Raw genomic sequence first — 27,048 nt, 5'->3', positions numbered from 1 at the left:
ATGGCTACCCTCAGCGGTGTCTCAGAAGACCCCCAATCTTTTGCTTGGGTGTCCAGAGGCCATTACATGCTTGGGATGGGATTTACCTGGGGTCAGGCCCTCTTTGTATAAATTTCCAACCAGTCTTTCTTCCATTGTTTTGCTTTGCCATTCCCCACTGTCATTGATACTTGGTACCTCCAATTCCAGAGACTTCCTGGAGTTCTGTGGCTCAAATCAGCTTCCTTGTCCCTGAGACCTTTAACCAAAGTCAGTCATCCCAGGTCACATGCCTTCCATATTCCAAAGTATTGCTCACACCTGTCCCCTGCTGCAGTAACTTTTTTCCATTCTTTTTCTCTTTGAGGACAGGTATCTTTTCTTCTCCTTTTAGTAGGGTTTCAGGAGGGAAGAAAGATAAGTCCATGTGTTAAACTGCTACATTAAACCAGGAGCCACTGGTCTTCTCTCAGCTTACTTTCAATGAAGAGTAAGCAAGCACCTTGCAAAATGTTTAAAAAGAGACATTTGGGGGGATGCCTGGGTGGCTTAGTCAATTAAGCATCTGCCTTCAGTTCAGGGTACAATCTCAGGGTCCTGATATCCAGCTCTTTGTCCTCCCTGATCAGCGGGGGGTCTGCTTCTCCCTCTCCCCCACTTGTGTTCTCTTGCTCACTTGCTCTCTCTCTCAAATAAATAAATAAATCCATTAAAATATTGAAAAACTGGGCAGCCTGGGTGACTCAGCGGTTTAGCGCCGACTTCAGCCCAGGGTGTGATCTTAGAGACCCAGGATCTAGTCCCACGTTGGGCTCCCTGTATGGAGCCTGCTTCTCCCTCTGCCTGTGTCTGTGCCTCTCAATCTCTCTCTGTGTCTCTCATGAATAAATAAATAAATAAATAAATAAATAAATAAATAAATAAATAAAATATTTTTAAAAATTGAAAAATTAAAAACTCCCGTCACATGAAGTTAAACTTTAAAAAAAAAAAGGAAACATTTTGGTGAAGCAAGTTTCATGAAATCAGGCAGAAAATTATAGAAAAAGTGATGCATTCATATAAAGGAAGACTTAGCATACGAAACAAATGACTGATGGAGCCTCAACTGAGATGTGTCTCAGATATCTTGTGGCGCCAACAAAACAGGACACAAAGGTTCAAGAATGGGCAGTAGTAACAACCGACAGTGATAAAAATCAGAGTACAAGTTACCTCTGGAAGTATTGGATGGGGAGGAGACCCAAGGGAGTCTTCAGGGTGCAAGAAATATCTATACCTTATACCTTGATGTGGGCTGTAGTGACACAAGTGTATACATATGGAAAAATACATCAAGCTGCATACTTCAGATTTGTGCACTTTACACACATCATTGAGTGTGTCTCGTACTTCAGTAAAAAAGAAAAAATGGAAGAAAAGGACATTTATTGAATGCTTGCTGTACGCTAGCCACTGGCTAGATATGCTTTTCTTTTTCTTCACTTAATGAGCACCTACTATGTCCTGGGCACTATCTAGGTTCTGAGGACCCAGCAGTGAACAAAAAAATTAGAGTCCTTGCCTACATGATGCTCACAGTTAATGGGGGAGACAGCATCCAATAGTCACAGTTATAAAAGTGAAGTGAAAGCGGTGACAAGTGAAGGACACATCACTGCACAGAAGAAGTGGTGTGTCTTAATCTGGGAAAGAGAATCAGGCTTTTCTGAGGAAATGAAATTGAAACAGTGATCTAAAGGATCAGGAGAAATTAGCCAGCAGAAGGGCAAGGAAGAAGAGCATTTTATGCAAAGGTACTGTGGTAGAAAGAACCACAGTAGGCAAAGAACAGGGCTGAGCAGGGCACAGGTAATCTGAGAGAGGGAGCCTCGTACAGCCATTTCACAAATACGGAAACTGAGGCTCGAGGGAGTGAGGTGGCTGCCCCAGGCCCCCAGCAGATGCAGCTGGGGTTGGAAGCTAGCTTTGTCCGGTTCCTCCTCTGCTTGCTGAGACAAAGTAGAATGTGAGTGGGAGAGGCTATCTGTGTTCTGACCCGTAGCAGGGTGCCAGCTGCCCTCATGCTCCCTGCCTCTCAGCTCCACAGGGCCTGCGGATGGGGATGGCCATGGAGCCCTGCCCTGAAGAACAGTACTGGGATCCCCTGCTGAACATGTGCCTCTCTTGCAAACCCATCTGCAGCCATCAGATTCCTCGCACCTGTGCAGCATTCTGCAGTGAGTTCTGGGGCCTGAGCCCCATGGGCTGGATCACCCCTTCCTTCCCTCTAGAGGTCCCCCAGGCCCTATTGCGCTTGGGTGGCTGAGAAGGAGATGGTAGAAGGAGATGTAGAACATGGCACCTCTTTACCCCTCAATCTTTCTGCTCTGGCTACACTAGTCTCCTTGCAGTTTCTTGAACATGCTGTGGGGGTTTTTTTCTGCCTCAGGGCCTTTGCACATGTTGTACCCTATGCTTGGAATGCATTTCCCTGTTATTCTTCCCTCAGCTCCCTCTTACTCAACCTTCAGGTCTGAGGCCAAATGTCAGAAGTCTTACCTACCTGTCCAATAGAAATGAGACCCTCCTTTGTTTTCCTCTGTTCTGACTTTCTTTTGAAATTTTTTATTAAAGGAATTATTGCAGAAAGGATAGCATAATAAATCCCTTTCTGCCCATCATCAGCTTTAAAAATCTGCTGTTTTATTCTCCAACCATTTTTTTGCTTGTATATTGTAAAGTAAATCCAAGAATTCATATAATTTTACCTGTAAATACTAGATCATGAATCTTTAACACATAAGAGCCTTCAAAATACAACCTTTATCTCTTATCATCCCCAGCAATAATTCCTTAACACCCTCTGTATTCAGGCTATATCCAATTTTCTCTGATTGTCTTGAAAAAGATATTTTGTCTACTGTTCTTTTCTCATAACTTATTCTTTTCCTTGATGGAACTTCCCATGATTTGCATAACATTCTTTTGTGTGCGTTTGTTTCATGTCTGTCTTGACCCTTTGGACCGCAAGTTCCTTTCCTTGTTTGAATCTTGCACAATGCCTGACACATAGTGAGTGATTCATCAATACTGATTGAGTGGAGCTCAGAGAGGCTGAGTGACTTACCCAAGCTCACACAGCGAAACAGTGGATTTAAACCAGGATTCTCTGACTTCAAAACCGTGACTCCGAACCACTATCCATTAATGAAGTGGAATACTTGTTGTATCACTCCACAAATATTCATGGAACTCTCCAGCCCCTTGAAAATGGGAAACTGACATGATCCTTCAAGGGGGTCATCGTCTAATGGAAGAAATAAATACATTTCAACAGAGAAGGATAAAGTGCCATAAAATGCTACAATTGGGAGAGACCACCTATGGCTAATGGGTTAGGGAACAGGGAAGTGTTCCTGGAGTAAATGTCACCTGAGATAAATTGTTAAGAGTTTGCAGATGTGGCAGTCAGATGGTGGGAGGTGAGGGGGAGGATACTCTGGAAGGAGGACCCATGTGGATGAAGGCATGGACGTAGAAAAACACAGTAGGGAGTGCCAAGGCCCAGAGGGGAAGTTTTTGAGGTTGGGTAGCTAGAGTTGGTGGGTCTAGGAAGCTCAGACACCACCTGCAACAGCCACAATGGGGGCCTGAGTTGGGGAGGAGGTCATACATAAAACCCTAGGAACACCACTGCCGTCCTGTCAACTCCGTCTCATGAGTGGCACTTCTGGCTTAGTGGAATCCTCGGGCAGAGCCAGGGCAAGAAGAGGTCACTGATCCCATCTGAGTCTTCCCTCAGGTCCCAGTTTCACCATCTTCCTGGTCTTTTCCTTTACTCTTTCAAGGACGTAAGAGTTGGTGTGTTTGTGTTGCAAAAAGGCACAAATGAATATTTACTTAAACTTTCCATTAACCTGGCATTTATTTATTATGCATCAGGCATTATGCCAGGAACCTCAAATCCTCATGGCAACTTTAAGAAGTCAATATCATTATTAGCTCCGTCTTGGAAATGAGGAAACTGAGGCATGGAAACTCTACAACCTGCAAGTGGTAGACTAAGGATGCTCTCAAATCTGATTGGCCTTGAAGCCTGTGTTCTTACCCGCTATCTTTCACTACCTCTGAAATGTGCCCTTAAAATCTCCTGAGTCACATTTTCATATAAATAGAATCTTAGCTTAAAGATAAAGGAGGGGGTCCCTGGGTGGCTCAGCGGTTTAGCGCCTGCCTTTTGGCCTGGGGCGTGATCCTGGAGTCCCGTGATCGAGTCCCAGGTCAGGCTCCTGGCATGGAGCCTGCTTCTCCCTCTGCCTGTGTCTCTGCCTCTCTCTCTCTTTCTCTCTCTCTCTCTATCATAAATAAATAAATAAATCTTAAAAAAAAAAAAGATAAGGGAAACCTGCCCTGTGAAAGTATAGAGTTCTGTTTTGCACTCAAAATTGCTCTTTTAAAGCAAGCGTGATTGATTTCTTTAGTTTGCTTGGCTTCTGCATTTTGGCACTGATGGCTGTTTGGGTTCTTATAATTCTCATTCATTAAGACAGAAGAAACATGAGTGCCCGGGTAGCTCAGTCAGTAAAGCATCTGCCTTCAGCTCAGGTTGTGATCCCCGGGTCCTGGGATTGAGCCCTGCATGGGGCTCCCTGTTCAGCAAGGCACCTCTGCTTCTCCCTCTCTCTCTGCCCCTTCCACCTGCGCTTGATCTTGCTCTCTTTTTCAAATAAATCAATAAAAAGGCTTAAAAAATACAGAAGAAACACTATTAATTTGAGCTTTCCCATTTTCTTTCCAGCCTCCTCCCTCAACCTGCCGAGGTGGTTTCTAGCTTCCTCTTCCAATCCTTATGTTAATAAGAAATATGTTTCTCCTTTATGAAGTTTGAAAAGTGCAATGAAGAACTTAATGAAAATGAAGAACTTAATGTAATAACCTAGATTTCAATTTTGAAAGATAACTGGAAAATTCTTATATGCTTAGAAACTAAGAAATGCACTTTCAAGTAATCCATAGTTTGGAGACAAAGTAATAATGAAAACTGAAAACATTGAAAGTAGATACAGGAAAAATACTACGTGTCAAATTATATACTGCAGAGATGCCTGGTGGCTCAGTGGTTGAGCATCTGCCTTTGACTCAGGGTGTGATCCCAGGGTCCAGGGATCGAGTCCCACATCGGGCTCCCTGCATGGAGCCTGCTTCTCCCTTTGCCTGTGTCTCTGCCTCTCTCTGTGTGTCTCATGAATAAATAAATAATATCTTTTTAAAAAAAATGTATATATTGCAGCTAAAATAAAACTTAGAGGACAATGTATAGCCTTCCATTTACATATTGGGTAAGGAGTTGCACTACTCTGGAATTGCTTTTGGGGAATTGAATCATAATTTTTGTAAACTGTGATGCCCTTGAAGGCCAACTTCACAGGGCCTGCAGGTCTTCCCCAATAGCATCACTTATTTCTGTCTCCTAGAGTCACTCAGTTGCCGCAAGGAGGAAGGCAGCTACTATGACCAGCTCCTGAGGAACTGCATCAGCTGTGCCTCCATCTGCGGACGTCATCCCAAGCAATGCACATATTTCTGTGAGAACAAGTTCAGGAGCCACGTGAACCTCCCACCAGAGCTCAGGAGACAGCGAGCTGGGGAAGCTGAAACCAGGTCAGACAACTTGGGAAGGTACCAGGGAACAGAGCACAGAGGCTCGGAGGCAGGTAAGCTCCCTCCCTCCCCCCAGGTCAGCTGGCATAGTGTCTGAGGATCCCAGCAGGTGGAATGCGGAGTGTCAGGCATAAATAACAATGGTCTGCAAAGCAGGAAGTCCAGAGTCCAGGCAAATGGCCAGAAGGCAGGGGAGGGTCATTTCAGGATAGAAAAAAATTTTAAGCAAAATATCTAGACATTTGTGGGCCCAAAGGAAGCAGGAGGAAAAAACGGTCTGATCATTGAGAGCTTATAACAGAGGCTAAATGAGTTCTGAAAACACAGATCTGAAAATAACCAGCAGAGCTAACCTCATGAGCAAGATCTCTGATTCCATTTAAAGACAATGGGGACTTCCTAAGAATGAGAAGGAAAGAAGTATTACAAAATGATTGATAGTGGGGATTGGCCACTTGGGAGGTAATGAGAAGGGTCCCTTGAACTGGGCATCTACTAAGTGCGGAGCATTGAAAGTGTCTAATTATCCTCCCAGAAAACACCTCTTAGCTTACCTACCCTGCTCTGTGGTGTCAGAAAGGATGGGACAGGAATGCCACGTAGATCAATAAACACTTGACTTAGTTACAGAGCTCTCAGTCTATCAGTGGAGAGACAAGAAGCCCGAAGCTCCTGGAGCTATGACTGGTTTCTTTCCTCTGTTGTGACTTTCTTCACTTCATTTCCATGGCTCCAGATCCTAGTGCCAAGATACCAAAGGGAGGGCAGGTATCATGTGCCCTGATAATGGAGGTTGCCCATCCCCAAATTCTACTTGGTTAGATTGTGGTCTTTTACTCCTTTCTGTTCTCTTGTCAGTAGGTGGTTGCTGTGTAACAAACAGTCCCAAAAATCAGTGGCTTATAATTCTCATGTGTCTGGGTTTGGGCTGGGGTCAGCTGGGTTCAGCTGGCTCAGCTAGAGGTGGCTCTGCACCATGTGTCTCTTATCCTATTCCTGGGACCAGCAGACTGACAAGGCATGTCCCTCTCATGATGGCAGAAGTGTAAGAGGCAGAAACACAAAGCTTGCTGTCACTAGGCTGGGACATGCACTACATCCTCACTGCTGAATCGCAAAGCCAATCAGATTCAAGGGTGGGAAAACAGAGGCTACCTTTTGGTGGGAGGAGATATAGAGAACTTGTAGCCATGGTGAGTTTGTGGCTGATTTTAATCTAGCACAGCCTCTCTCTCCTGAGAACTGCAGATTAACATGCAGAAGGGCATGGATACAAGAGGGAGTGATGTACAGAATCAGGAAGTAGGGCTGGGGGTGGGGGCAGACCTGCTCCTCCAACATCTGGTGACCTGTATGTCCAACCTACACTTGGCGATGTCTTTGGATTCTTTCAGCCAAAAACCTAGACCTTTCCCATCTTTGATGCATTAAGGTCCCCTTCAGATCAATTCTGCCCATTTTGCAGATCGAGAAACTGAGCCTCAAAATTCAGAGTGATTTCTGAGATTCGTACAATGAGTGCATGAGCAATGCTGAGCTGGGATTCAGGCCAGGTCTGTGGGTGCCAAAGTGTATCCACCTTGCAAGATCAAAAATCCCAGAGTGGCATTCATGGGACTGTCACTTCCTGAGCGTCATCTGCCGCCCGTGGGACATGATTAGCTATTCTTGTTTGTGACTCTCCGCCAAGCCTCATCCCTGGAGGGCACTGGGTAGAATCTGGGAGCCTCATCTTGGCTCCAGGGATAGATTCCTCAGGATGTGCGATGAGGGTGTGTGAGAGCATGGTGGGGAGCCAGTGGGGTCAACATGACAGGTCATGCCCGAGCCTGCAGCGTTAGCTGTCCCATTCATACCATGGCAGAGCCGAGGAGACCACATGCCCTCGCAGGGACTCGGTGGCTTAATGACCGTCTTGCTGTGGCCTTAATGACCGGAGGCCTGAGGTTTGGGTCCGTTCTGGTCTCCTCTGACATGTGGGTGTGCTGGTGGGGCCGGAGCTGGGCTTGGGGGATGATGAGCAGGAAGTAGCAGGGCCACACACGGGGAAGGCCAGGTGTGCACCTGTCTGAGAGCATGGACTGGAGGATGCTATGTGGCCAGGCTGCCTCTGGCTGCAGCCAGCGGTGGAGCCAATGTGATCCCATCTCTCTGGGAGCTCCCCCAAGCCTGCCATCCCCCGGCTAAGTCCCCATCCCTGCCAGGCCCCACCTCCAGTCTTCTCTACATCTCTTGTGCAGTCTTTCCAGATCATCATTCCTTCGTTTGACACATCGCTGTGAGGCTTTGCTATGCATGGGTGAGTTGGCAAGAGCAAGGCAGATCCTGTCCCTAACCCCATAGAAGTCACAGTCGAATGGGAGAGACAGACAATAGATAAGACTCAGGCAACAATGAATTCATCTCCGTGCATGGTGGCAACGTCACCCGCCAGGGGTGCTATAGGGGCAAGGCAGGCAGTCTTCTCTGAGGAGGGGCTTTCAAGGCGGACTAGAGCGATGCTGGAGGCCGTGGAGCCAGACCCCAGTTGCATCCCTCACCAACTGTGGGGCCTTGAGCAAGTTACTTAACCTCTCTGAGCCTTGGTTCTGTGAGAATGAGGTCATACATCTTCACGGAGTCATTGTGAAGATTACAAGAGAACGGTCATCAGGATCAATGAGTGCCCACCAAGCACATGGCAACTGCTCATTTAAAAAGAAAAACGTGTGTTTAAGAGACAAAGTGGAGGGAGAGTATTCCAGGCAGAGGGAACAGCAATGCTGTACAGATGCTCAGTAGTAAAGTTGCTGTGCCGTGAAGAGGATCTCTGCTAGAAGGGAAATCCGAGGAGAATGACACTTCATCTCTGCATCAGAGGCTCCCAGCCTGGTGGGAGGGACCGCAGAGGCAGGAGGGACCCCCACCCAAAAGTGTGGCTGCTTTGGATGTTGAGATTGATGATACCACCCACTGGCCAAGAGGGTATAGAAGTCTCTCGGTCCACATAGTGAGGCATTCAAGGGAGCAAGCCGGACAGCTGGCATGATGAAGGAGCCCTGCCTGGGGTTTTGTTGTGGGCAGGGGTGGCCAGGTGACAGTTCCCATGTGCAGGGGGACATGCAGGGTTGGCATCTGCCACTGGCACTGAGGGCGAGAGCCCCTCGATTTTCCTGTCAGCTGGCCCGGTGTGGTGCAGAGTGGGGAGCTTGGAACATCAACATACGGGGTCCTGCTGCTAGCTCAGGGGTACTCTCGGAGGGCTCAGCAAGGTGGAGGGAATGTCCCCTCTCCTTGAGCAGACGGCATGGCCAGGGGCTGCCCGGCTTCTAGGGAAAGGCAGGTGGGCACCGGGCTCAGGGGTGGAGGGAACAGAGGAGCACCCAGGGCCCTGGGGGAGGATCAGACGCTCGATGACAGAGGGTCCTATCTGCCAGGCTGGGGACACTGCTGCGTTCCTGGAGTCAGGGCAGCCAGGGTCCCAGAGGGTGGGGACTAGGCTGCAGGGAGATCCCCCGGGGCCACTGGAGGGTGGACGCTGGCAAAGGCAGAAGGGACCCCGCGAGGCTGTCTGGGCTGTTGACAAGGGCCTGGATCGTCCTCGAGGGGCAGTGCAATGGCGCGGGCTGGGGGGCAACGGAAGGGCCCTCAGGTCCGGACAGGGGTGGAGGCGTCAAGCATGGCAAGCCGCTCGGGCTCTGGGACGACTCAGCACCGGGGAGCCAGGCTGCGAAGCATTTTAAAGCGCATCAAACAAAGCACATAGGGTTACAGAGATGCCAATGATGTCGAGACACTCTTCACGATAGCATCTGGAAATACTAAATGAAATCACACATTAAATCAAAATATTACCGCGGTGTTGCACAAATCAGAACGAATCTGTGCGCCTCCAGCAACGCGGCCGATGGCCAGGCGGAGCGGCGGGCTGGATGCGGACAGTGGGTCCAGACGACGGCTAAGCTCAGAGGCGGCGCAGGCTGCTGAAGCCACGGCGCGGGGTGCAGAGATACCCCGGGTTCCTCAATGGACAAAGCCACACTCCTGCTCATACCACGTGGGGCTTCAGCCTCCACGTGCAGCGGAAGCAAAGGCTAAATCTCAGGGGCCATCGGTGGGGTTAACGATGTGTTTTTCTCATCCACGTCCATGAAGCCCCCAGACTCTCCACGGGCCCCCGGGGTCCAGGTTAAGTGCTCTGGGCATGTTGGCAGCAGGGCGCTGTGCCAGACTGCCAGCACCTGGATTCCAGCCCACCTCCCTGGGTGACCCGGAGAAGCTTCTGGAACACCTGTGCCTAACAGTCCCCACCTGCAACGATGATAACCGCACCGACCTCCAGGGGCTCTCTGGAGGCCTCCATGGCTCTGATCTGGGGGCACAGACCTGGTTGGGTGGGAAGAGCACAATGTGGGTCCCTTCCTGGGCCGGCTGTGTTAGTGTCCTGTGGCTGCTCTGAAACTGGGGCACACATGTCCTCTCTCGCTGTTCTGGAGGCTGGAAGGCTGATACTCGAGGGGCCGGCAGTGCTATGCTCCCTCCCAGGCTCGAGGGGAGGCTCCTTCCTTGCCCCTTCCCGCTGCTGGCGCTCTGAGGCAGCCTCCCCGCAGTCCCTGCCTCCATCCTCATGGTCCTCATGCGGCCTCACTGCGCGACCATCCTTTCTCCTGTTATAGGGGCGCCTGTCACTGAATTTAGGGCCCACCCGTATCCAGATGACCTCTTCTTGAGGTCAACTTAATTACACAAACTTTCTTCTTTCCAAATAAGGTCACAGTTGCAGGTTCCGAGGGGACATCTCTTTGGGGGGATGGAAGGAACCAGGGTTGTGGGGAGGGAGCTGGAAGGAGGGACCTTGCCTCCCTCCTTCCTGCAGACAACCCCCCCTGGCTGAGCAGTGGAGGAGTGGGGACACTTGGGGAGGAGCAGCAGCATCAGCCCCCCAGGCCTACCTGCCTCATATACATTTATTTGCACCACCTTGCAGATGCTAAGCAATGCTGGCAGGAATCCCATTCCCCATTTTACAGAGAAAATTGAGGGCTGAGGAAGCTGAGGGCAGTGTCCAAAGCCACATTGAACTCAAGCAGTGTGGCTGCAGGGCCCTCGGCTGCATCCTTCTGAGGCCGTGCCACCTGGGCCCCCTCCACAGAGGCCGCTTTGCTCTGCCCCTACGCGACGAGCCATAACATTGACCATCTGGCCACCGGAGCCGGAGCCGGGGACCGCAGCAGTCTGGGGAAATTCTATTTTTAGATGTGAGAAGGCTTAGAAGGCAGTAAAACAAAACAAAACAAAACAAAAACAAAAACAAAAAACCGCTTGGAAATAAACTGTCCCAGCGGGAGGGCCAGCCTGGCTCTGGCGGCCAGAAGCTGTGTGTGGTGCCCTCTGCAGGTAGTTCTCGGGACCTGCACCTCCAGGGGCTGTGTCCTCAGGACTTGATTTCGGGACCAGAACAGAGAATGCATCCCTTCCTTTTACCCACGATAACGATAACTTTGCTTTTTTTTTTTTATTTTTTTTATTCATAGAGACACACACACAGAGAGAGAGAGGCAGAGACACAGGCAGAGGGAGAAGCAGGCACCATTCAGAGAGCCTGATGTGGGACCCGATCCAGGGTCTCCAGGATCACACCCTGGGCTGCAGGCGTTGCTAAACCGCTGGGCCACCGGGGCTGCCCCCACGATAACTTTGATTGTGTCCCTTTGCTCCCGGGGTCAGCAGAGAGGGAAGGACAGGGCAAGGCCTCTCTGCCCTGTGGGGGGTTGGGGCACTGAGGGCCAAGAGAAGGCAACTTCTGAGGTCGTGACACAAGAGACCTTCGTGATTGAACATAGGAGGGCAGAGAAGGGCACACACACACCCTCCACCCCAGGAGCGTCTTGGTGCTCCCAGCTGCCAGACGCAGGGCCAGGCCCCATTCAGGTGGTACAGAAAGAAGCAGGGGACGGCTCTCCCATTCATGGGACCTCCAGCTGCTGGGACTCTATGACTTCCTTGGCCTTCTGGTCGGCCTTTACACGGTCCTTTGGACATGTGGGAGACCAGAGCAGCTTCGAGTCCTTTCTCTGTTTTGAATAGATGACACACATACAAATCATTTAGAAAAGAAAAGGAAGAGGGGCGCCTAGGAGGCTGTTGGTTGAGTGTCTGACTCTTGATCTCAGTTCAGGTCTTCATCTCAGGGCTGTGAGATCGAGCCCAATGTCGGGCTCTATACTGGGCATGGGACCTACCTTCCCACATTTCCTCATCTAGGGCACATCTTCAGCTTCTTATGTGGTTCACACCACTGCTGGCATCCAAAGTGCTCACCTCCTGCTTTTGCTGCATACCTCTTGGGGACTGGGCCATTTTAGGACGACCCAGGCTGCTGCTCTGAACAAAGCTCCAGCAAACCCTGTGTCTGTGTGGGTGGGATGTGGCCCTGGAAGTGAAGTTGGGGAATCCACGGGAATCGGGAAAGGGTGTTCCCCATGTTGGTAGATGGTGCCAAATGGCCCTCAAACTTCTCCCCCTACCACTACCAGCAAACGAGGTGCTCTTGTGAGATAGATGGGACACCTGTACTTTTAACCTGTGCTTCCCTTCCTCGTTTGGGGGCTCTGAAGCATGTACTAGGGACAAGTCACCAGCAGGTCCGCGGGAAGCCGCAGATCGCTGCTTCTGGCAGAGGGGTGAAGAGCAGTGGGGATTGTCCGGAGCACAATCGCCAAGCTGTTTGTCTACTGCAGCCTCCAAAAGCCACCAAAAACTTAGTGGCCTACAAATAACCCCTTCATTATCTTGCAGGGTTCTGTGGGTTCCTGGGCTCAGCTGGGCAGGTCTGGTGTCCACTCGGGGTTTGTGTGCAGCCGCAGGCAGGTGGTGGGAGGATGGAGTCACTTGGAGGCTTGGCTCCAAGTGGGAGGCTGGGCTGACCGGCCACGCTCCTCCCCACGTGACCTCTCCCTGGGCAGAAGCCAGGGCTGCCAGGCCTTCGGAGGGCTCAGGCCAGGACGGGCACAGAGGGAGCTGCTGCCTCCCACTGGCTGCAGGGAGGCCCAGCCCAGCCATTTTGAAGGGAGGCTACGTATGGGGAGGCGTTTCTTTGGGGACCATCCGGGAATACTTGCTGCCAGGTTTGGGTGTTAGAATTCGTGCTGAGAACATCTGAACTACGCAGCTGTTAAGACTCTCCTTGAATCTACGTGGCAGTTCATTTGTACCCAGCAATCTGGCGGCCGGGCATTCCATCTCTGACGTGAATGAAGGCTGCTGGCCTCTCCCCTGTGGATTCAGCCATCTGATGTTGTCATTTTGTGTCGGAGGCGAGTAGGAGCAGTAGACAGACAGAAAGACCTGGAAGTTGGGAAATGCGAACGGTTTCCTGGCTCTGCCCTCTGCCCTGTGACCCTTCCCTGCTTCCTTTTTCCTCTGAGGGCCTTGGTCTCCAGATCTGTAGCACCCGAGTATAGTGGGTGTGCCCTGCTGGGGGTCCTTTGCTTCCCCCCGTCCCATGGCCTTCCTGAGCTCTGGGCAAGGGGCACAAAGGACAGCACTGCCCAGAGCCCCTGTTCTCCCTCTGTAAATGTCAGGGTGGCACCTGCCAGTTCTGTCACTTTATAAAACTCGGGATTCTGAGGTACGTGTGTAGGGAGTGGTGTCCTTCTCGTTGCCTCTGTGTGGCCAGCCCAGAACACTGGCCCAGAGCCCATCAGACCTACTCCCAGTGGCATCTGTGACCAGGAACAGTGTGACTCTGAATCGGTTTTGTCACCTGCAAAATGGAATGTAAAATGGTGCAGCCATTGCTGGACATTCCCCAAAAACTTAAACAGAGAATTACCATTTGACCCAGAGATTCCACTCCTAGGTATAACCCAAGAAAACTAAAAACATGTGTCTGCATGAAAACTTGCATGCAAATGCTCACAGCAGCACTATTCACAATAGCAAAACATGACAACAACCCACACGTCCATCGGCAGATGAACGGCTAAACATGTTATGACCATACAATGGAGCATGATTCAGCCATAGGAAGGAGTACAGTCCTGCCACACACGACAGTGTGGATCAGCCTTGAAAACATGCTCAGCGAAAGCAGCCAGACGTAGAAGGACACAACTTGTATGATTCCATTCATATGAAATGCCCGGAATAGATATCACAGAGACAGTAGATTAGGGGCTGTCAGGGGCTGGGGCAAGGGACATTCAGAGTGACTACCAGTGAGTTCACGGGTAATGGAAATATCTCCCAATCAGATGGTGGTGACGGTTACTGAACCTTGTGAATATACTAAAACCCACTGAGTTGCTCAGAATGAAGAATTTGATGCATATGAGTTCTATCTCAATACCCAAAGGTGGAGTCATCAATCCTCCTTCCCAGGAGCAGGGGAATCACGGGGGCCACTCCCCAGAGGGCCTGAACGTAGTAAGGGCTCAGGGGGTCATCCACATCATCAGTGTATTACATACATGTATTGACTCTGGCCCATCTGTCCTTCCACCTGGGGCCTAGGGGGTGCCCTGATTCCAGGGGCCAGGAAAAATTTCAAGGGGAGGGCTTTGGTTCAGAGCTGAGTCTTCCTCTGGCATCCAAACCAGAGGCTCAAGGCCCTGAGAAGTGGGGTGACCAGCACCCCAGTTCTCCTGGGCCCTCCTGGTTTGCTATCCCAGATTCATTAGCAACTGGACCTGTCCCACTCTCGAAGTCTGCTTCCCCAGGAAGGCCACCTCTTGGAGGAAGGCCCAGGTTAGGGCAGAGTCATCTGCCCAGGACTATTGTCTCTTCACTTATCCATCCACCTCTGGTACTGGCCCGATCTAGGTCCTATGGGAAAGAGCAGATGGCACACAGAGCCAGCTCCAGAGGTGTCCAGCTCTGAGCTCTTAGCAGAAGTTGCTACCAGCCTGGGGTGGAGAGGGCTGATTGTCTCCAGAGTCTAGAGAAGGGTCCACACCAGGCAAGCCTGAGTGAGGCCGGGAATCAACTTCTCCAGGAGCCAGACAGGTGGACAACATGCTGGGGCTGAGGGCTCTGCTCCAAGGGGGCAGGTGGATGGGACGGCCATGTGGCTTGCTTGGGCCCAATGAGGGAAAAGAAAGATTGCAGGACAAGGGGCTGCTAGCCTGCGGGGACACTTCAGAGAAGGGCCCTGGGAGGTGAAGAGCCCCTCCCAATCTTGTGCCTCATGGGAGCTTTGTGGCACCCCTCAGGGCTGAAGCTGAGCACCGAACAGTTGGCCCTGGTCTACAGCACTCTGGGGCTCTGCCTCTGTGCCATCATCTGCTGCTTCATCCTGGCGGTGGCCTGCTTCCTCAAGAGGAGAGGGGACCAATTCTCTTGCCAGCCCTCACCAGCACCATGCCGGTCCCAGGCCAAGTCCTCCAAGGGTGAGCACAGATCGGGCCCTCAGACTCCCAGGGCCTGTGGGACAATCTGCTGGTCGGCCTTCTGTCCTGGCACTGGCCCTGCTTCCAAATGGACAGCATTTTGCCAGCCCTCCCTGACAAAGGCCTGGGGCACATCCCTGCAGTACTTTTTCTGTCTCGGTGAGATCAGTTCGACATCAAGACCTGAGGAAGGGTGGGTGTGGGCTGCCGGCCGCGGGCTTGGCCCCGCGCAGGGCTTCCGGGGCTGAAACCTGGAGGAGGTGGTCCCCCTGGGGGGCCAGGGGGTGGTCGGCCAAGGGGCGGAACCTGTTCCTTCCCAGCAGAAAGGCAGCAGGCGCTGGGGAGTGGGCGAGCCGGCATCTGCCGACCGCGGGAAGCCCACCAACTGGCCGCGGGTCCCTCGGGGCAGGGCGCTCGAGGACGGGCGGGCGCCAAGGCCAACGCCATCGCCCTCCGCCCTTCCCGCAGATCACTGGATGGAAGCGGGCAGCGCCACGGGCGCGCCGCCGCCAGAGCCGGTGGAGACGTGCAGCTTCTGCTTCCCGGAGCGCAGGCAGCCCACCCAGGAGAGCGCGGGCGCGCCCGGGACCCCCGACACGGCGCCCTCGGGGCGGCGCGGGCTCCTCGGCCTCGGCGCCCCCGCTCGGCCCTGCGCGCGCGCCCCGGACCGCGGCCTCGAGGTCCTGTGCGCCCCCGCCCAGGAGGGAGGCCCCGCTGCCTGACGACGGGGGGCAGGGTGAGCCTGGGGGACGGCTGGGGGGGAGGGGGAGGGGGGAGGGAGGGGAGAGGTGGGGAGGGAGGGGGAGAGATGAGGAGGGGGAGAGGTGAGGAGGGAGGGGGAGAGGTGGGGAGGGTGGAGGAGGGAGGGTGAGACAGGGGAGGGAAGAGAGATGCGAGGGAGGCAGGGAACAGGTCGGTCACCGTCTTTATCCCACGTGTCCACTGCAGGTCACCACCCCTGCATACCTGCAGTGAAGTCATCCTTGCCTGCCGGACACAGCCCCCAGGAGCCCTTCCTTAGAAATAAAACCTTCTCGGGCTGCCCACTCCTCCCTATCCCTGCTTTCAGTCGTGTCTCCCCTGCGGTGACTCTGGAGGTCCCACCTCTCCCGCTCGCCTCCCTGGGCTCAAGGCTCCACCGCAGCGAAGCCGCCTGGTTTCCGAAGACCTGCGAGTTGACCATCCCCACCAGGCTCAGGACCCGCCGAGCTCGGTGACCGGTGCCCGTGGGAGGCAGCGGGCACACACGGGACTCTGCTGTGCGCTTTCATTTAAGAGGGAAAGCCAAAGGATGGAGCGAAGCCAGTGTGCCTCCTACAGGAGGGCTGGGCACACCTGCATTTCTTTTCTAAAACAAAGTCCCCACTGTGGCTCCTTAGGCATGGTGAAGCATGGTGCAACGTGTGTGTATGTGTGTGTGTGTGTGTGTGTGTGTGTGTGTGTGTGTGTGTAGTGGGCTAGGGGTGGACAGGAAGGTGCAGGCTGAGCCCAGGGCGCCAAGCTGCTCTGAGAGCCCGAGGCTCTTTGTCTGCCCCCCTCCCCAGGAGCCTTCTCATTTGCACGCACCTTTGGCCTCACCTAGCTACCAACCTGCACGTCTCATGGCTTAATATTCTTTATATTAACTCCCCTTTTCTTCTAGCCCTACTTTAACCTCATGTTGAATTTTATGAGTGATAACACTAAGAATATCTGAGCATCCACACATTTTCGATGTTACCTATATTTTTTATTTGTAGTAGCATTGAAATCTGTATTTCAGTGGCACTGAAAATGCATAATGATTCTTAGAAGCATTTACACAGTAAGAGAAATACACAATTATGTAAATTAAAATGATTCATCCTATGCCGCCCAACATTACCTTGCACAGCTACGTGCACCAGAGGTTCACATAACACACTTTGGGAGGTGTAGACAGGGTGCCTGATGCTCCATCTATCCACCCTCCAAAGGCTAACAGGCTGTCTCGGCTTCCTGAGGCGGCTGTAACAAAGTAGCACACACTGGGTGGTCTAAAGGCAAAAGTCTCTGTCCCCCACTTCTCCAGGTGTGCCATCTGGAATCAAGGTGCCAGCAGGAGCCGCTTCCTTCTGAGGGCCGGAAGGGAACCATCTGTTCAGGGCCACTGTGCTTGGCCTGCATCTTCCTCTCTGTGTCTGGAGTCAAATTCTATCCTTTGTACAAGGACACCAGTCATATGGGATTAGGGCCCACCCCCACCCCTCATTTAACTTGATCACCTCTGTAAAGATTCTGTATCCAAATAAGGTCACATTCTGGGGAACTGAGGGTTAGGGCTTCAACACATGAACTGGGGGGGGGGGGGTGACGACATCATTCAGCCCATAACACAGGCCCTGCCCAAGCCCACCTCTGCTTCATCTTTATGACAAGCAAGTTGGCTTCTAAAAAGTGTCTGCCCAAGACACGTGTCTGTGGCACAGCCAGCCCCCGCAAGGCAAGTGGTGACACCCTGGCTGCAGTGTTTCCTACAGCCATGTCCTTGCCAGTAGCTGATCCTATTACAGGATTGACACTAAAGCCCTGTAGCTGATGTAGATGTCCCAGTGTGGTGACAAGATAATGGCACATTTGGGAACCTCACAGGTGCCGCTTAGGCGGGAAGGCTCCCTTGGAAGGTGTGCGGCTTTCTACCTCTTCTCAAGTTTTCCAGCTCTACCCATCCAAACCCAGAGACTCTAGGGGATGTTTCTGGTACTGTGGGGGGAAGTCAGGGCTGCTGAAAACGTAAGGTGCTGAGTGTCCGATCCTGGCAGCCATCAGACCAAACTTATCTTGGTTTTTGTCAGTCGTTTGATTGCTCTTTGGTGTGTGTGTGTGTGTGTGTGTACGTGTGCGCACATGCTTGCACATATGTGTTTTAATACAGGGATCTCGTTGGTAGACAGTAAATCTGAAACTCTAAATACTGTCCATTTTATACATGCTCTGGATAAAATTCTGTTGGTTCTATCTGAAGCATCTATTCTGACTCCTGCCACTTGTCATAGGCTTGGAGCCAGGCTCCTGTCACTGCTCCCCTGGGTGAGTACACCAGCGTTCCCTGGCCTCTCTGTCACCTCCCTGTCCCCCAGCCCAGGGCTCAGCAAGCTTTGCTGAAAAGGATCAGAAAGTGAGTATCTTGGGCTTCAGGACCATTCGGTTCCTGCTACGGCTGCCAGACGGTTACTCAGCCCTGCCACTGTAGGGCCCATTCAGTCATAGACAGCATCGAGCAAGCAAGGATGGCTGTGTTGCATAAAACTACTTCTAGAAACAGGAGGCAGGTCAGATTCGAACCTCAGGCCATACTTGCCAAGCCCACCCTATTACAAATCCCTGCCTAATAGCTTCAACGTCCAGATCACTTCTGACCCTGGCTCTGTGGAGTGATTTGTCTCTCAGCAGTGCATTGTTTTCACTTGCTCACTTGTGTGTCTTGTATTTCTTTAAGGAATGCCGGATCTGTGTGGGGCAGCAGTCAGACAGAAGGAAGAGGTAGGGATGCCTGCAAACGGACACACCTCTTCTCCTGCCAGGCTGTCAGTGTGAGCAGTCAAGTCAGCCAAGCTAGGAGCTGAGCTGGGTTTGGGTTTTGTTGTTACAGTCACCTTTCGTGCCTTGCTAGCTGCAAAGTGCCCCGGTGTTACCATGTTCTTGGTGGCAGGGGGTGGCTGGGCTGGTGATATTCCTGCTATGAACTCGGCTTTACACCTTCCCTGTGTGCCACTGCCTAAAGAGGCTATTTCTCCATTCTTTGCTCTCTGTAGGTGGTAAGTCTACCATTACATCACTTGGTGCTGGCCCACCTGACAGGTGGCGGAGCCACCTTCCATCCTGGTGTCAGGCAGGCCATGTTCCTGGGCTGAGGGGCTGAGCCTTTTCCCGTGATGCTTCCCTCCCTGGGAATGGACAGTTTCCTGCCCCTAGATGGAGTAGAGGGTATTTGCCTTCCTACTGCCCACAGTGGGTATATCATCTGTATCCTGAGTTCACAGCCCCTTCCCCAGCTTTGGTTTGTTGGGAAAGAAGAGTCTGGAGGGCTGTGAATACTTCCAGCAGCCAGGGCCCCACACCTGCTCCTCTGATGGAGGCTTCCTGTGGTCCCTGCCTGGTGCCTGGTTTTTATGAGGTCCAGTGGAAGTCTATGGAGAAGCACCTGCAAGTGGGTATCAACTCCACTTGTTTGACTTTCCCAGAAGTTCTGTGCTCTCATGCAAGCCTTCAAATCATGGGAGGACTTGCTCTTGCCCATTTTCATGGCAGCTTTGCCTTCTTCCTTGCACCTGGCCACAGGTGGCCACTGTTCATGTCCCTTCTCTCCTTGGAGGCACCTGCCTTCCTTAGACTCCAGGCTAGTCGGTTGCCCTGCAACTTTAGCTCACAGATGGGCTCAGAGAAGATATGGTTGTGTGGATTATCCAGCTATATTATCATTTGAGAAGGAGTGGCCTTCTCTCTGGCTTTCTCCTTCCTAGGTGGCCTTGGAAGCCAGGGTGATCTTATAAAAATATCAATGACATCACATCTTTTCACTGCTTAAAACTCTCTCATGGGTTCTTTTTTTTTTTTTTTTTTTTTTTTTTCTCTCATGGGTTCTTGAGACAGAACAAAATCTCCAGCTTAAAAAAAAAAAAAAATCTCCAGCTTTTACAGGGGCCTCTGAGCCCATGTGTTCTGGCCCCTGGCCTCCTCTCAAACTCAGCTCATATCACACTCCAGGGCACCCACCACCCTGCAGCCCCACTCACCCTCATCCTCCTGCCCTGAGGCCTTTGCGTTTGCTGTTCCCTCTACCAGGAATGTGCTTCCCTGCATCTTCACCCAGGTTGGAGGGGGTGCTCCTTTAAAAAAAAAAAAAAAGATTTTATTTATTTATTCATGAGAGACACAGAGAGAGGGGCAGAGACATAGGCAGAGGGAGAAGCAGGCTCCATGGAAGGAGCCCGATGTGGGACTCGATCCCGGGACTCTGGGATCGCACCCTGAGCCGAAGGCAGGTGCTCAACCGCTGAGCCATCCAGGCATGGAGGGGGTGCTCCTATTGTACAAAAGTCAGCTCAAATGCCACCTTCTCAGAGCCCCCTCCCCCCACCCCCAGCAGTTTCTCTTTTCCCTGATTTCTTAAAATCTCAAAAATCTCAGAGAAATGATTTTGGAAACTTCTCAAAATTAATTTTTGGTACAAAGGAGATAGGGAAGAGAGAGATTTCCTCCAGCTGTGCTTCTCTGGCTCTTGGTGTTTTACATGAGCTATCTGGGCTGGCAGTTCTCAGCCTTAGCTGAAAATGAGAATCCCTGGGGGGAAAAATCTGCAAAAAAAAAAAAAAAACCTCTCAAAATTCCAGATGCCTGCACCACACCTTAGATCAATTAAATCAGATTCTCAAGAATGGGGAGGGCCAGGCATCCAGAGGCTTTTTAGGCTCCCAAGTGGCTCCAGGTGAAGAACCAGTGGTCTGGTCCTAAAACAGGCCATATCACCCACCAGCCTGACATTTGATCTCTTTCCAAGAGACTAGGGACAGGTCCCCCATCTGCTTAGCAAAATACCTTGTTTCTCCTTCCTAATTTTTGTTGACACTCCCTCATTTATAGATTCATCAAAGGAAAAATACCAAACATATGCTAGGAAATGGACATAAGGGCTTGGTATGCATTTTCCCTTGTGAGTCAGAAGACACACCACAGATCCTAAGAGCCCCAAGCTTGGCTTTCAGGTTTAGGGTTTTAAAAAATATTTATGTAAGTCTTACTACATGCCACGCATTTTTCTAAGCATTTTCCACATATTAACTCAAATTTTTTCCATATAATAATCCTATGAGAGGATACTAGTAGTGTCCCCCATTTTCTAGATGAGGCTCAAAGAGTTTAAGTAGTTCACCCAAAGGTACCCAGAACCAGGATTTATGTGCAGGTAGCCTGGCTCCACATCCTGTCTCTTAATCACTGGACTGTACCACAGAGAAGGTTTAAATCACAAGTGAAAACATTAGAGAAGCTGGAACTTGCATCTTAGCATGCGGTGACATGCCCCTGACAAGGCAGAGAAACCACATGAATGCATCGGCATGGAAAGCATGAAAAATCCTGGCTGGAGACCAGGAGGAATTTTTCCACTGGCTGCTCAGAAGCAGGCCACAGCATAGGTCAGAGGTAGCAGTGGTCACACAGTGTCTCTCCCCCAAGCCTTCCAGACGTGGCTTTTAGAATTGACGGGAAACCACAGCGTGGGCTGGATTCAACAGTGGAGCCAAGGGAGCTCGCTAAGGTGTCCCTCTGAGCCTTCATCTTCCCATCTTCAAGGACATGCTGTTCCTTTTACCTGGAATGTTCTACCTCTGATAGCCTGTGCTCAGTTTCTTACTTCCTTCAGGACTCTGCTGGGAGGTTGTCTTATTGAAGAGCCCGTGACCACCCGTGTAAACAGCACACCCACTGCTGTCGTGCTCTGGCCCCAGCCTCTACGCAGAGCTCAGCACAGTCTGACGTATATGTGTGTCCCCCACACTGACTGTACCCTCCGTGAGCACAGGACTGTGGGCTCTCGCTCCTGATGTCCATAACAGTACAAGCCCTGCATGATACAGGGCATCAAATAGTTGCCAAATGAGTGAATTCAGGAGCCCAATGGGATCACTGTTAAACTCTTTACTAGTTTGAACATTCTATAGAAATGCAACTTATTTACATTTCGTCTTTCTCTCTTAGCCACTGGCATGGACATCCACTCATGACTGGTATCACCATCAGGAGAGCAGGGAGAAAAAAAAAATCTCTAGACTCATCAGATGTCAGGATTGGGGAGGAGTGTTTCCCAATCACCCATTTTAAGCTCTGCCTCTTCTCATCCTACAACCGAGGGGCCAGAGGGCTCAAAAGAACCACCAGCCCGAGGAGCACCCTCAGGGAGTGCAGCGCCCCAACTAGTGCTCATCTCTTGTCCCCTGAAAAGATCCTTTCCTGCTCCATCAAACTGCTTTTTCAGGAGCAGACGGATCCACTGACAGAAACGGGGAGGGCGGGGGACGTGGAGCTCCGATCAGGCCACAGTAGTATTCACAGATTTGCTGCATGAGGAGTATTTGTCTCCAACTTATAGGAGCTCCCACACTGGGATAAAGTGTGTAAGATTTCAGGTGGATACATTTCTTCTTATGAAAAAGGTGGAGTATGCCTCCTTCATCGGCAGAGTTGTGTGTGCAGACAGGGAGCTGGGGACCTGGAGAAAGTCAGGGGGTCCTGCCCCAGGAGACTGGTCCAGGTTGGGGCTTCAGCTTTGCCCTGAATTACACTGGCCATCATGCCCATTGCAGGAGGGGACTTTGTGTTTGTATTAATGCATGAGTCTGAGAGTCCCAGGAGACAGAGATGTCAGAGTGCGGTGGATGCTTGGTGCACACCCAGGCCCTCCCAGGACTGAAGCATCCGGTTCCCCCTCTGGAGGAGGGAACAACAATCAACAGGGCCACCTCATCCACACCACTGTTGCCCCTGTCCTGCTAAGTGTCACTTCCTCAGCCAGGCCCCCAACTGCCCTGTAAGGTTGCCAGAGCACTCTGTACCCACAATTGTTCACAATTCTTAAAGACATTAGGTCCATGCTTATTTCCTTTCCTGTAAGTTCCTCGGGGACAGGACCTGGCCTCTTTCTGCTCACCATCACACTCCACTGGAGATCTGTTATCGAAGTCCCACACTGAGCAGGAGAGTCATTTATTCAGTGAATACTGTGGACCAGGTGCTATGTTAAGCGCTGTAGACTAGATCTGGGCCATCCCCATTTTCACATATCATTCTTTTATTGACGCAGCCCAAGACAATAGTTTTTCTTTAATCAAAAAAAAATTATCTCTTGCTCACATGTCTGTCCAGTCACCTATAGGTTCTCCTCCATGTCATCCTTCCCCCAGGATATTCAGGTTGATGGAGACTAACTGAACTTTGCCAGCTGTTGTGGCAGACGGGTAAAGAGAGCGCAGAGAAACATGCACTGGCTGAGTCTGCCCAGAGAGCGTGCGTACGATTTTTTTTTTTTGTAATGGAAGTATGTTTGACCCATTCTGATTATTCCCCCAGCTCCCAAGTGTATAGTGGGCATACTTGGCACTTTGGCAGGATCCCCATGTGACTTTTAATCCGCTAGGTGAGGGCTACTGTGGTTGGAAGGACTGGAAATTCCTGGAACTTCATCTCCCTTACCAAGACAGTAAACCAGAAGCAATATGTATCCCTGGGGCGGGGGGGGGGGGGGGGGTCTTTTCTTTCCTTCTTTAAGATTTTATTTTAGAAAAAAAGACAAGATTTTATTTTAGAGAATGAGCATGAGAGGGAAGGAGGGACAGATGGAGAGCAGCAGACTCCCCGCTGACCAGGGAGGCAACTTGGGGCTCAATCCCAGGACCCCGGCATCATAACCTGAGCCAAGAGCAGACGCCCAACCAAGCCACCCAGGTACCCCTCCTGGGAGGACTCTGGATTTACACCATCAAAGAATTAAAAGACACAGCAGCGGTATTACCAATCACAGTCCCATTTAATTCACCTGTATGGCCTGTGCAGATCTGTGGGAATGATGGCTGACTACTATAAGCCTAATCAAATGCTGTCCAGTTGCAGTTGCTGCCACAGAAGGGGTGCCACATTTACTGGAACAAATCAACATGGCTCCTGGCACTAAGTATGCATCAATTGACCTGATGAATGCAGTTTTTTTTTTCTTCATACCAATTTGTAAGGACCACCAAGGCACTTTGCTTTTACGTGTCAGGGCCAGCAGTATCCCTCACAGTATAGACTAGGGCTACATTAATTCTGCTTTCTGTTGTAAGAGTCTATATACATTATCTACTGCCTTGATATTCCGTAATTCATCACCCTGGTCCACTATATTGATGGCATTTTGCTGGCTGGATCTGATAAGCAAGTAGTAGTAAATCCTACAGAAGCTTTAATAAGACAAGTGAACCAAAGCATGAGAAATAAACGCCCCAAACCTCAAGCCTCCACAACTCAATGAAGTTTCTGGGGGCTCAGTAGTCTGAAGCCTGTTCAAGATATCTTCAAGGTAAAGCATAAATTGCTGCAAGTTATACCACCTACTCTGTAGAAAGAGGTACAATTCCTGACAGGGCTTGTTGGGTTTTGGAGGTAGCATACACCACAGTTGAGTGTGTTAATTTGACCATCTCCAGAGGCAGCATACGGCTCCCAGTTGCATAAGGACCTAAGTTCAGGTTGTCATACATGCTATACTATCACTCAAATCTTATAATCCAGAAGATCCAATGATACTCAAAGTGTCCATGGCAAATAAGGATGCTTTACGGAGACTCTAGCAAGAGCCAATAGGAGAGAAATGACACAGATCTCCAGGATTTCAGGGCGACTCCAATCTATGTCCTCCTCCTCAGATATGTATTCTCCTTTCTAGAAATAGCTCCTGCTTATTTCTTGGACTTAGCAGATTGAACATGTAATCATAAGACATGAGTTGGCCAGGCAGCCCGAGCATCCCATAACAAAACAAGTGGTCTGACCCACTTGGCCTTAAGGTTGGGCCTGTCCAGTGGCCATCTATCATGTTTGGGAATGGCATGTGGAAGAGTGAGTATAGGCATGTCCAGAAGGTAAATTGCATGAACAGGTGCCTCAGACTTGCAACAGACACCTACTACATGGCATCAAGTGTTTTTTTGTGGCCAGATGACTGAGGACACTTACAGTGATGAAGGAAAATCCTGAGTGGAACTCTGAGCTGTGCATCTGGGTTCCCACTTTGTCTGGAGTAAGAAAGGGCCAAAAGTAGTGACCTACATTGATTTGTGGTAAGTTGCTAGCAGCTTGGCTAGATGGTCAAATACCTGAACAGGATTGACTGATTGATTGATTTAAAGATATTATCTATTTATTCACGAGAGACATAAAGAGAGAAGCAGAGACATAAGCTGAGGGAGAAGCAGGCTCCTCACAAGGATCCTGATGTGGGACTCAATACTGGGACTCTGGGATCATGCCGTGAGCCAAAGACAGATGCTCAACCGCTGAGCCACCCAGGCATCCCACCTGAACAGGATTTAAAGAATTGGTGACAAGGTCTGGTTGGGGACAGACCTCTCAAAATGGGCACCGACTACAAAGATATCTGTACCCATGTGAGCCCACCAGAGACTCCCTATAGGTGATGCTCTTAATGATCAGAAGACAAAATGGCATGCTGTCTGGATGTAGTCAGCTTCCTTCCCCAGCCACCATGCTTGCCTGGTGGACCCATGAACCAAAGAGCCATGAAGACGGGTGGGAGCTAGAATAGGCTCAACGTCTTAGACCTGCCCTGCCTGAGACTCACTAAGCTAACTACAGCTGAGTGCCTAAGCAGCTAACAACGAACACTAACACAGAGGCCCTAGGATGGCATTTCTTAAGAGGACCAGCTAGCCCCCCCGGTGGCAGGTTGACTTCACTGGGCCTCTTGCATCATGGAGGGGGCAGAGATTTGTCTTCACTGGAATAAACTCATATTCTGATGACAGACATGCCAGCCCTGTCAGCAGCACCAATCACTGTCACATTCCACAAATTGCTTCTGATCACAGAACCCAAATCACAGCAAAGGGCATTCGTGAGCAACAGGCTTGTATCCATGGAACTAACTGTTCTCACTACATCACCCCCCTCCTGGAAGCAGCTGGGCATACTGAGGACTCAGCTATGGTGAAAGAATGGGGTTCTACCTTTCAGGGTGTTTTTTTATGTCTTTAGCCAGAGACCATTATCTTGTGCGGACTCCCTCCCTTACAGCCAGAATATATGGGTCTGAGGATCAAGGTGTGGGAGTGGAGTTGGCACTTCCCAGTACATTTTTTTTTTTTTTTAATTCATGAGAGAGAGAATGAGAGTGAGAGAGAGAGAGAGAGGCGCAGAGACACAAATAGAGGGAGAAGCAGGCTCCATGCAGGGAGTCTGACATGGGACTCGATCCTGGGTCTTCAGATCAGGCCCTGGGTCAAAAGCAGGAACTAAAGCGCTGAGCCACCCGGGCTGCCCAGCACTTCCCAGTATTACACTAATAATCCAATCAAAGCATCTTTTTATTCCAGGCCTGGAAAATTTGGTCTTTGTTGGCTTAGTAGTCTTAGACCCTAAGGGGAATATTTTCCACTGAGCGACACAACACTGGTTCTGAGTAATATGAAGAGCATGCTACTCTGTGGGGACAGAGGACTATACCTGGGACTCGGGGGGATTCTCTGGTATCTCTTGGTGTTTCCATGTAAGGGAAGTAAAGGCAATTGCAGCAAAGGTTCCATAAAAAAAGGGTATTTCAGCAATAAGGGTTTGGGTCAACCTGGTAAAAAATCAGTTAAGGGAGTTTCTGAGGACAAGGGAAGTGTGGAGGGAATAGGGATTGGGGGGAGGGGGATGTCACAAATGTCAACTACAATCCTGTGACCAATTACAGAATCAAAGGCAGCCATAACCGTGCACATTTTCTCCTTATATTTTCATGTACTTTTCTCATTTGGGGCACTTACTCCAAATGCATGTTGTTATACCAATGCATGTTGTTATCCTAAGCCTGGTCACTAAATGCGGGCAAGGATTCCTGCATTTAAGAAGCTCCTCCGGATGCCTGAGTAGCTCCGTGGTTTGGCACCTGCCTTCAGCCTGAGAGCATGATCCTGGAGTCCCGGGATTGAGTCCCACATCGGACTCCCCACAGGGAGCCTGCTTCTCCCTCTGCCTGTGTCTCTGCCTCTCTCTGTCTCTCACGAATAAATAAATCCTTAAAAAATAAAAAATAAAAAATAAAAAAATAAAGAAGCTCCTCTGTTGACTATTCCAGTGACTAACTCTGAGAGGGCATGGTTGTCCTGAATCCTGGATATGTCAACATGCTGCCCACCAAGAGGAAGAAAGGAGGGTCAGAGAAGCAGTGAGCCAATCAGAGAAAATGAGAACATGTGGGGTGCATGGACATCCCCCCACCCCCCTCCCCACCCCCCAGGCAGTCACTGGACTCGCCCAAACCAAGTAGGGGCTCTGGTCGCTG

At 50.7% G+C, this 27,048-nt stretch overlaps 1 protein-coding gene across 1 annotated transcript in view; it reads left to right on the top strand.

Moving 5' to 3' along the window:
• TNFRSF13B (TNF receptor superfamily member 13B) overlaps positions 1–16,207 on the top strand; it is a 71,863-nt gene extending 55,656 nt beyond the window's left edge. Inside the window, exons 2-6 of the mRNA XM_055305250.1 lie at positions 2,061–2,198; positions 5,436–5,675; positions 14,796–14,990; positions 15,459–15,675; positions 16,060–16,207. Coding sequence (XP_055161225.1) covers positions 2,061–2,198; positions 5,436–5,675; positions 14,796–14,990; positions 15,459–15,675; positions 16,060–16,207 — 938 coding nt within the window. The remainder of the gene's footprint in view (positions 1–2,060; positions 2,199–5,435; positions 5,676–14,795; positions 14,991–15,458; positions 15,676–16,059) is intronic.
• Positions 16,208–27,048: the final 10,841 nt, after the last annotated feature.

Source organism: Nyctereutes procyonoides, unplaced genomic scaffold (genome assembly GCF_905146905.1).
Source record: "Nyctereutes procyonoides isolate TBG_1078 unplaced genomic scaffold, NYPRO_anot_genome, whole genome shotgun sequence".
NCBI classification, from domain to species: Eukaryota; Metazoa; Chordata; class Mammalia; order Carnivora; family Canidae; genus Nyctereutes; species Nyctereutes procyonoides.
The sequence above is the reverse complement of the archived record's forward strand: the minus strand, read 5'-3'. Positions and strand labels throughout refer to the sequence as shown.